An 11035-nucleotide genomic window follows, 5' to 3' on the forward strand; every position below is an offset into this window, starting at 1 on the left:
AAATAAAAACAATGGATGTCATTTCCCCGCATAAAACACATAATGCATACTTCTTAGCAAAAGCGAGGCTAGGCTTATTAATTTTATGACAACGCACGGAAAAGTAGAAATTGTATGGAATAATTGGAAATTCGGATTAATATGTTTTAAGAATATTACCTAATAACATCCTGCTTTTAGAAGAACCCTAGCTACTGTTTCCCTTCTCAAGAGAGAATCCTTAGTTACTGTTCCACGTTTCAGGAGAAATTAACCCAAAACTCTTGACAAGACATAAAGCCCTTTCTTTTAACTTTTAAAATGCATGAAGTGGACGTCTTAGCTTTTCTAACCAAAGAAGACAATACATATTATAAGATCATGAAGAAGTGAATTGATCATCTATTACGATTTGTAGCATTACTAATTAGACATTCAATTCAAAATTTAGAAAAACCAAGAAGATTAAGACTGAAACAGGGTTTGTTATGGAAATGGTCCCAGTCGACCATGACAAGGGTTTAAAATAAACACATCTAAAACACAAAAAAACTAAAATAGAGTCGCGTAAAATTAGAATTCCAATTTGAAGCTCACAGTCTGTAAAGGCTAATATTATCATCCAACGACTCATAAGAAAAAGTAATTGCTTATAATAAAAACCCATAACTATAAAATTATCCAAAGCGCTTCAATAATACTATAAATAGAACCCAATACCAACACTTCCAGCTATCCTACCGTTTGATAACTAAAACTCACAAGCGCTGCTGAAACTGCAATAACCAAAGATGTCTTGGCAATTGTCATTGGTAGCAATGTTTATAAATACAAGAAGCAATCGATGTGCAAGGACCACAAATAAAGAGAGTATTGTGTTTTTTATTCCCCAAAACAAAAACAAAAAAGTATAGAAGGCTTTAGAACATTCTGAAGCCAAGGCTACTCTCATCTTGCTTTATTCCCCTCCCAAATCAACCACAGAACGTGAAAGATGATGAAAACTATAGCCGAGACTGAGACTGTGATTTTGTTTGATTCAATGGGGCACTCTGCATCAATTTCATATGTGGAAATAAAGACTATTAGTATGACGAGCAATGAGAATGGGTAGAATCAAAATATTGGTATTGGTGAAAAATTTTCAAGCCCAAATCTGAATTCAAGTTTGGACAAATTTCAAAATAGACCCCTTTAGAAACTTATTTTCAAAAAATGACCCCTTTTGAAAATATTTGTCATTTTCAACCCAATTTCAGCCACCTGGGTCGAAAGTGGCGAAAAAATATCAAAAACTTCACGGGATTTTAAATCCCGTGAAGTTTAATGCCTCGTTAGCGCTAACCCAAACGCTAATGAGGCTTTAAACTTCACGGGATTTAAACTCCCGTGAAATTTTTTGATGTTTTTCAACCCATTTTCAACCGGGTGGCTGCAAGTGGATCGAAAATGGCAAATATTTTCAAAAAGGGTCGTTTTTTAAAAATAAGTTTCTAAAGGGGTCTATTTAGAAAATTTGTCCTTCGAGTTTTCTTCTTCAAACCCGCCTCAGGATGCACTATCCTTTTAGTATTTGTCGAATACTGAGTACACTCATGTTGTTTAATATTCTATATTTTATCAATATGAAATTATTTGATCAAAGAGATACTTTTGTTAATTAAAGAATTTGATTCTTTTAATATATTAAACTCATAATTGGATATTATTGATGCTTGAAAATCAATTTGGAACCCAAATTCTCTCAAATAAGCATAAAATGTCAATTAAGAAATATATATAATATAGAGTAAATTGCTAAAAGAATATAAAAATATAACATTATGTCCAATAATATGAAGCATAAGCTTAAATGCACAAATGAATAATTGATAAGCAAATCAAATCGAATATGTGAATCTTCATCTTCAACCCTTTTCATATATGAGTACCACCTCTAAAAAAGAAGATTGTTCTTACCAGGGAAGCTCCTTTGGCAGCTCGCTCTGCAAGATAAGTAGAAGGCTTGTAGAAGTTGCCATATGTCTTAGACCACAAATCCAGTCTTGAATATATGTATTTTGATCCAAGAGAGTCAGCCCAGAACATAACACCACCCCTGAAAACGCATCCATTCATGATTCAAGTGCAAGCAAAGAATGAGGGAGCTTTGCTATAAAAGGAATTATTTAACAGTAGATTTTAGGGGGGGGGGGGGGGGGGGGGGGGGGGGGGGGGGGAGGGGGGGGGGGGGGGGGGGGAAAGCAACGCAACTTTCAAAAAGTTGGTAATTTTTGTAATTAAAAGTAAATTGGGTCGATTTCTGTACTTAAATTTTACATATAGCTTTTTTTCCAAAATGTCCTTCAAAATAACAAGATGGAAGATATTGCAACAAATGAAAAAAAAAATGTAAGTGATCGTAAGTGAGTTACCTGTAAGAGGGGAATCCCATGCCCATTATGGAGGCAATATCAAGGTCTGATGCCTTGACAGCGATTCCTTCAACCAGTACACGGCAAGCCTCATTCACGACAGGGAAGAATACCATCTCTACTATGTCCTTATCTGTTAAGTTCGTGATCTGCATAAAATATTTATGCTTGTTAGATGTTTCAATGTGATTTCCTTGATGACACCAAATCTAATATAACAAGTTCCTCATAATCGAGAACTAAACACATTAGCGTACATCTCTAGCAAGAACAGAATTAAATATGTGAACCTTGGCATCAGCCGTAACGCCAGCCACACTTCTAGCCTTTTCAATATACTTCTTTATTTCAGGATCTGGACTAGCCTTTCTCTTATTATCATAAACATAAAAGCCCTTGCGAGTAGCTTCACCTGTCAAAAGAATAAGGTATAACTATTAAGAAAAACATACACATAGGCATAACAGAATAATGAAACATGCCCATGAAGACGGATACTCACGCACCCGCAAAATAGTTTAGAAACAAAAATAAAATAAGGGGAAGATGTGTTTATTCTCCTCCAATTTGTATTGTTATTTTTCAATTTCAATCAAATTATTCTACCATCCCTCAATTTTTAATCCATGTTTCATTTCCACTTTTCAAATTTCTGTAGAACAACATGTTTATACCCTCTCCATTGTTAATTTTTCTACCCTCCCACCACTTTTATTCATGATTAATCCAAACTTCTCCAACTCATCACCTGTTACCCCCATGTGAAGAAGCAACTTTTGCAGCTTCGAAATGTCAGTTGTGTACATTTTTTATTTGGATTTTATGACCCATGGTGATAGTATTGTTAAGTTCATTATACAACTATCAATTTCAAGACTGTTTTAAATTCCTTGTGCTAGCATACTACAGCAACTTTTTTGTCCCCTGTTTGAAATGAACTGAAATGTCTTCTATAGAATAACTGTGTTACTTGCATGTTAAGTCTCAGAATTCAAAGGTCACAGGTTCTACTTTCATGATACTACTTTTTATCAGTCAGGTATATGCAAAAATGTCCGTGACTGGCACATCAATACTTCAATCTCAAAAGGTAAAGTGCTACTAAAGGAGTAGTAAAACAAAAGTAAAAACTGAGACAAGGAAAAAACAATAAATTTTAGCTCAAAAAGAGTATAATCCTTCCCAAAGTAACACATGAATCACATCACAAATATATAACTAAGAACTAGCTCATGCAAACCTGCCCGCTTGTCCTCAAGCATGGTTGGAATTAACACCGACTTGTAGCATCTCTCAGGAAAGCTTTTAAGGTATTGGGCCCCAGTAGCGACGGCAACCCCAAAACCAACAAGGTCAGCCAGTCTGTACAGTCACAAAAGAGGCAAAAGGTCAACCTTGATAGCCATCAGATAAAGTTTCAACATTGAAACTTGGGTAAATTTCACAAAATCTCCCAAAACTTATTGGCAACTTTGTTTTTCCCACAATACCTCCAAAATCCACCACCACCACCACACCCCGCCCCCCCACCACCCCCCCCCAAAAAAAAAAATTCACCCCACACCAAAAAAAAGAACTTACCTTTTCCCACAAGACCGCCCAAAAAAAAGCCTTTTGCAATTGGAGGACCTTATTATCTGCACAATTCTGTTATTCCTAGTCTTTGGAGATTTGGGGGGTTTTGTGGGAAAAACAAAGTTAAGCGGGATTTTGAAGGGTTTTGTGGAAAAATCAAAGTTAAAGGAGCGTATCGTGGGAAACGCCCCAATGCTTTGGTGGGTTCTGTGAAATCTAGCCCTGAAACTAATATTGAAGTTCATTTTTCTAGTAAAAAACTATTAACACCTGAAAGGACCCATTGGCATTCCAAATTTGCTAATTGCACGATCAATCTGATATACATCCAAGCCACAATCAACAAGCAGTAGTGCTGACTGGGTGTAAGGAAAAAACATCCTGTTGACAGCAAATCCAGTACAGTTTCCAACCACAATGGGAGTTTTGCGTATCTTTTTACCAATATCTAGCAAGTCCACAACAACTTGGGGAGATGTCTTCTCAGTTCGTACTATTTCCAGAAGAGGCATTATGTGGGCCGGACTGGAGATGAAGCATTATCTGAGACATGAGGAAGAAAGAAAAGGAGGAAGATGGAGGTAGAAATTAGCAATTTTTATTTATGTTATTGATACCTGAAGAAATGTGCACCAATAATTCGATCTTGCGACTTTGTCTTTTCTCCAATTAAATTGAAATCTATTGTCGAAGTGTTACTAGAAAGAATGCAATGCGGTGGGCAATATTTTTCTAGGTCAGCAAATATTTGCTGCTTTAGTGCTACGTTCTCAATTACCGCCTGCCATGAAATAAAGAAAATGACATCAGATGAGAAAATAAAAGTAGATGAAAACGTAAGCAGATGATACAGAAAACAACTTACCTCTATGACTAAATCCACATCTTTTAAGTGCTCATAATCAAGAACGCCGGTGAGATGAGTAAGGGTCTTCTGACAGTTTTCTTGAGTCATTTGCCCTTTCTTGACCCGACTTTGCAAGTTGGCTGGAAGCATGCATGCCAATGAGATTACATATGTAAAAGACGAGAGAACCATAAGGATATGAGAAGCCACTCTAACCTTTGATTCTATCAATCCCTGCTTGCAAGAAGTTCTCATTGACTTCTTTAAGGATCACCCGATAATTGCTAAGAATTAATGCTGTTGCAATCCCAGAACCCATCAGACCTCCTCCTAGAATTGCAACTGAATTTATTTTTCTTGGCCTTAAACCCAGATCAGTAATTCCAGGAACCTATCACAAGTTTATAAGCTGAGGCAGTCACATAAGAGTAAAAAATGCCATTAACCATAAAGCTGCTGACTGTGATCTTAATGCCAAGATCAGTGAAGAATACCTGGGAAAGTGTTTTAACAATTGAGTGAAATCAATTCAGCAGGTTCTATAGTGGATACGACACATTGATAAGGTTGAAAATAAAAGACATCTAAGGTTAGACAAAATCCAAGGATTGCAACAAAACAAAACAAAGTGAGCATTGGAGATGCGATAATGGTTTAGGAACAGTAGATGAACTACTTCCTGGGAAAGGCTATTTCATCAAAATAACATAAAATAAAAAACAGATCTCGTTACTTTAGAAGGAACCCACAACACGAAGGTGGCAAAGATATTCATAAGCTGAGAGAGAGAGAGAGAGAGAGAGAGAGAGAGAGCTCTGTCTGCTTCTGATTCTTGGTAAGAACAAAAAGAATCATATGCACTTGCGTCCTAGTATAGTATTGAACAGAGTTAAACCATGTACATAGTCACTAGCACAAATACACATACACATATTTATGAAAAACGAAGTTCAGACATAAGCCATATCAATGCAAGACATCCACATAGCTCCATGATAGTGTAAAAGGGCAATGTAAAGAAATGTAACATCATCCCAGACTTTATCTACCTTTGAAGTTGCACGTTGCGAGAAAAAGAAATGTATTAGGCTTTTGCTTGTATCAGTAAATTGAAGATCATAAGACGCTTTAGCTTCCTGCAAAATCGAGTTATTGCACAATTTTAAAGTCTTGATAACAGTTTATCTGTAGATATAGTGTTTTTAAGAGAGAAAATTACCTTCCAGAGACCAGCACGAGGTCCTGAGACTATACCTTCTTCAATAACATCAATACAAACAATTGGGTGTTGGAGATGGGGAGCTTGTTTGCGAGCTTGAGCTCTTGCGAACTTGAGAATTTCTCTAGCCTCTCCAAGGGGCTCTATCTTATCAGTCTTGTATAGACTCTTGATCCATGGCTTTCTACACTCTACAATATCCAGAGCCCACTGTCGAGCAATCTTCGGCAATTCAGCAGGTGAAACTACAGCATCAACGAGACCCAGCTTATGAGCTTCCTCTCCTTTTATTGGTTTTGATGTCTGTTCATCATAATATGTATATGTTTATGAGTTTTCTTCCCGACTATTTGCTCTTCTACTCAAGGCAACTAAGCCTAAATACCAAAATATATAATGCACACAACAGAGTTGATGGTACCTTACCAGCATCATTTCAAGACCTTTAGAAAGCCCAACCAGACGTGGAAGTCGTTGTGTTCCTGAAATACAGAGCAATAGTAGTTTGAATGATCAAAGCTAGATATGTAACAAACTGTATTATCACCTTTAATCAATAAAGGAACTACAGTAACATAACCTAGTCAAACATTACCAACATAAGTTTCTCATCAAAATATGGACGACTGTGGATCATTACCATTGACAGAGAAGGTTCTAAACAAACGGACTAAAATTACATGACTGGCTGCCAATCTAACAGGAATCCATGCCTTGATGCTGAAGTTGAAACCAAGGAAACTATACAAATAGCAAGGCTTGCCAAAAAAACCTCAGAAATCATTTGCAGCTAGGGAAATCTGCCTCATTGATCACACAAATTTCAGCTCAAAAGAAATTGGTAGCTCCATTACCAACTTCGATAAAAATAAAATCCTAGAATATGAGCACAGATGATAAGTTCCAGTCTGTAAATTGAATTGCATTCTTTTATAAGCCATAGTAGAAGCCACTTCCCCTACCTAGAAAGATTTTTCTGTTCTTATGGGATAAGTCCCATCAGTAGGCTACAATCAAAATTTTAAAATCCAAAATTCAGTATGAAACAAGAACTCCTTGTTTTTTGTCTAAGCTCTGATGTCCAATGACGTTCACACCTAGTGTAGGAATAAGGTCGTATCTGTTGCGTTTTCGACCTATTGATACTTTATTAATTATAGTCAAGAATATAAATTTAAGAGTTTCGCCGATATTGTTCCCCTAAATATTGTAAGTGTTTTGAAATTAGTCGCTCTACTACAATTACTATCCAAAATGTTAACATCAAGTTGACATGGTGATAGTGGTTCGATCACCCTCTCCATGGAGTCTTAACTCTCCATAGACAGCCCAGTCAGTGGGGAAAATCTTCGATGCTGATGACAGACGTGAGCCATGCATACTTTATTTCCTTGGTCATAAGATTTAATGTGAAACAAACAGTCAATGTGCTGAAATCTTCATGAGGCGCAATTTCCAAAAGTTACAACATTTCACATGCCATCCTCGAAATATGTTGCATGATACCAAAATAAGTTGGCAAATGTGCTGAAATAAGTTGGCAAGTGAAATATGTTGCATGATAACAAACAGTCAATGTGCCGAAATATGTTGCATGATAACAAACAGTCAATGTGCTGAAATCTTCATGAGGCGCAATTTCCAAAAGTTACAACATTTCACATGCCATCCTCGAAATATGTTGCATGATACCAAAATAAGTTGGCAAATGAAAATTTCTCAGCTTGAAGGAGTTTGCAAAGCATGTTGTGGAGCAGCTGAAACATCTTAACAATTTAAGTAAACAATTGAACTATACTAAAAGAAAACTATACTAAAAAACTCCTAATAGAATATAAGTAAACAATTGAACTATACTAAAGAAAACTCCTAATAGAATATAAGGCATAAAATCATGCAGACCATCAAAGTTAGTTCCACTTCAAAGGCCTCGCTGATATTCATTCCATTATCATGATGTTGATCAAGCATTCAGCGTTCTACCAGAATTGTGAATCCAATTCTTGGTTTCAATAATATTATTGGTTTTTAATGGAAATTTAAATGAGTGGGGAGAATACTAAATATTACATAATATGAAGTCCAAATCAGAATCTTATAAACTATTATATTTGAATCTTCAAGTGGATCCTAAAAATTTATAGTGGATATGCAATTGGATCTAGTGAGATCCAATACAAATCTAACCAGGGGGAACAATAAGAATGGGATAGTTGATGCATAAATTCCAAATTTTAACTGGTATAGAAGGCAAGCCACAAATTGGTTGGAGCTAAATAGAGAAAAGTTTAAAAACAAAGTCTACAATAATAATGTATAAATATCAATCATCATGGTAAAATATAGCTTCGTTTTACAAGCTCAGACCTCTATTGAGTTGTAGTAATTGCAGGGATTCTCCAAATATTGGTGTCAAAATTACTCTCTATGGCTTCATGATACAACAATATCAGGCAATCAGAAGATTTCAAAACCATGTTGCTTCTACAATACAACAACATTGAACTGGAAAAGAATCCGCCGTAAAGACAAATATGATTGGAAATCCTCAGGGTAGTCTGTTCATAGTTGAACTATTATATCAGTAAGTGGAAGCTACTAAAACCGTAGAACACGTTTAATAATACACTAGTATAATGCACGTGCTTTGCACGAGAACGTATATGTTTTAAGTTTTGATTTTTTATTAAATAGTAAAACTATGTGTTAATAAATAAAATTATATAATAAGATTACTTAAAAAGAAATGTATGAATTAATTATTATTGTGTAGTTATTGTAATTGAATGTTTTTCTTATAATGATCGTCCATTGTTAATTTTTTTAAATAAGTCTCCAAATCTAAAATTGTTCTCAGATAAAACTGCTAATTCTATAAGTTCTCTTATATATGTCCCTCCAACTTGAAAGTTATTAAGTTAATTCTAAATTAACTAAGCTGCATTAATCTTGCTAGTTTTTTACTAACATTCCCTAGATAGTTACACTTGATACCTACAACATATTGTAATAGTTACTTCTCATTAATAATTATTTAATAGGGTAAATTACACTAAACCCATATGAACTTTCAGTCAATATGAACTTTTAAAATTACACTAAACCCCTAATGACTTTTCTGTTTCAAATAAAACTCCCAATAACTTTTTAAATTTTGCAAATAATCCCTATAAATTAGAACCAGGAAATGGCATAAAAAGGCATTTGAAAGTTATTGGGGTTTAGTGTAATATATGTAAAATGTATTGGGGCTTTCTGTAAAAATTAATAGGCGTATAGTGTGATTTCAAAAGTTCATAGGGTCAACTTACTGCAAAATACTAAAAGTTCATGGGGTTTACTGTAATTTACCTTATTTAATATTATAATTCTTAGTTCAAGTAATACTATTAAAATAATTATACTTTCTATATACTATAAAATATTTATCTAATTTAATTTTTTTAACTGTGCTCTTAAATAATTTTGTACTATAAATATTTTATAATTTTTTATTATACTGTCATCAACAACTATAGCATTATTATTAATATTAAATAATTTCTTGTGAAAAAGTTAGTTATCAATCATTACCAAGTTTAGATTATTCAGTATCATGTAATAATCTTTGAGAAAATACTCTAAAAATAATATTAAATTATTTATTTAATTTATTCAATAATATAATACTAAATAAATAGTGCAATTCGTAATTTATGTGACATTATTAAAATAATTACATTATTTATGAGATTCAATATTTTTCTATTTATTTTATTGCTTATTGAATTATAGTATAATTCTTAATAGTATTAGCAATATATTATTCTATTTATATTATTATTTTAATTATTTTATTATACTTCATAAATAAGTATTATAATAATTAGTTAATAATTGTGTATACTTATTTTATAAATTATTTTATTTTATTATTTTTAAATAATTAATAGTTATAATATTATTGATAATTATAATTATTTAGGAATGTGAGGGGTGCATAATTAATAAGTGGTTATATTTATTTAATGAAAGATTAATTAGAGAGAATAGCATCGATAGAATTTATCAAAATTTGAGAGGGCAAAAAAGAAAATGAAAAATTTTAACACTCCAATCCTCTTTTTATAGTAGTATAGATTAAGCAGAGAAAACCTAGAGTACATGGTATGTCATAATTTTTCAAATTCACATGACTTTCCAAAAGCGTGGACCGGAGAATATGTTCAGATGTTGGACCCTAAGTATCCATTTCCTAAAATGATGAAAGCAATTAAAAAAGAATAGTTGGTGAAATAAATACCTCCTAATCCTGGAATAATTCCGAGTTGAAGTTCAGGAAGTCCAAGCTGAACATTAGAAGTGGAAATGCGGCTATTGCAAGCCTGAATTGTACAAGGTAACAATATGTTAAAAAGCAACCATAAATTAATACGGAAAACTAGAATAAATTGAATCCTGACACATACCATTGCAATCTCTAGTCCGCCACCAAGGGCCAGACCATCAATAGCTGCCACTGAAGGTTTCTTTGCACCTAAGAAGGAAGAAAGGCAATGAAACTGAAAAACACAGGTTTTCCTAATGATAATAAGGTCAGATCTACAAGATTTTAAAAAATACCTTCTAAAACATCTGCAACAAAGTACACAGACATTGCACCAACCTCCTCCTCCTCTGTTTGGATACAGAAACGTAATCAGTGAAAAGCTAAGAAACATCATTAAACTAAAAAAAAGTAAGGTTCATGCTGTATACTAATCTTACTTTTTCCACCCCCAAAGGAATTGATATCAGCTCCTCCAGAAAATTTTCCTCTTGCACCTGATCAATTATCACAAGCCATTAGCATCCTCCATGCAAGCAATATCCAGAGTCTGCCACAGAAAAAAAAGGGAGGGATGCTTAACTTGCATTACCTGTAATAACAACTGCTTTCACATCATCTCGTTTCATGGCTTGTTCATGATTCTCTTTTAGACTGAATAACACTGGAACAAGAAAGAATATTGGTAGTAATTC

The 11035-nt window shown here is 34.0% G+C and overlaps 1 protein-coding gene across 3 annotated transcripts in view; it reads right to left on the minus strand.

The window, feature by feature from the left end:
* The window catches only part of LOC109848615 (peroxisomal fatty acid beta-oxidation multifunctional protein MFP2-like), a 17879-nt gene continuing 7495 nt past the window's right edge, over positions 652-11035 (minus strand). Inside the window, exons 2-18 of one of the 3 annotated variants that reach the window (XM_020418216.1) lie at positions 10933-11004; positions 10781-10837; positions 10637-10690; positions 10483-10550; positions 10317-10398; positions 6461-6516; positions 6035-6337; positions 5865-5951; positions 5032-5206; positions 4834-4955; positions 4586-4749; positions 4239-4493; positions 3634-3755; positions 2684-2805; positions 2394-2542; positions 1939-2077; positions 652-1031 (exon numbers count right to left, since the gene is read on the minus strand). In XM_020418216.1, the coding sequence (XP_020273805.1) occupies positions 984-1031; positions 1939-2077; positions 2394-2542; positions 2684-2805; positions 3634-3755; positions 4239-4493; positions 4586-4749; positions 4834-4955; positions 5032-5206; positions 5865-5951; positions 6035-6337; positions 6461-6516; positions 10317-10398; positions 10483-10550; positions 10637-10690; positions 10781-10837; positions 10933-11004 (2075 nt within the window). In that variant the 3' untranslated portion in view covers positions 652-983. Of the gene's footprint in view, positions 1032-1938; positions 2078-2393; positions 2543-2683; positions 2806-3633; positions 3756-4238; positions 4494-4585; positions 4956-5031; positions 5207-5864; positions 5952-6034; positions 6338-6460; positions 6517-10316; positions 10399-10482; positions 10551-10636; positions 10691-10780; positions 10891-10932; positions 11005-11035 lie in introns of all 3 variants that reach the window. The other 2 variants (XM_020418215.1, XM_020418217.1) reach the window with 2 other exon arrangements.

Source organism: Asparagus officinalis, chromosome 7 (genome assembly GCF_001876935.1).
Source record: "Asparagus officinalis chromosome 7, Aspof.V1, whole genome shotgun sequence".
Classification (NCBI taxonomy): domain Eukaryota; kingdom Viridiplantae; phylum Streptophyta; class Magnoliopsida; order Asparagales; family Asparagaceae; genus Asparagus; species Asparagus officinalis.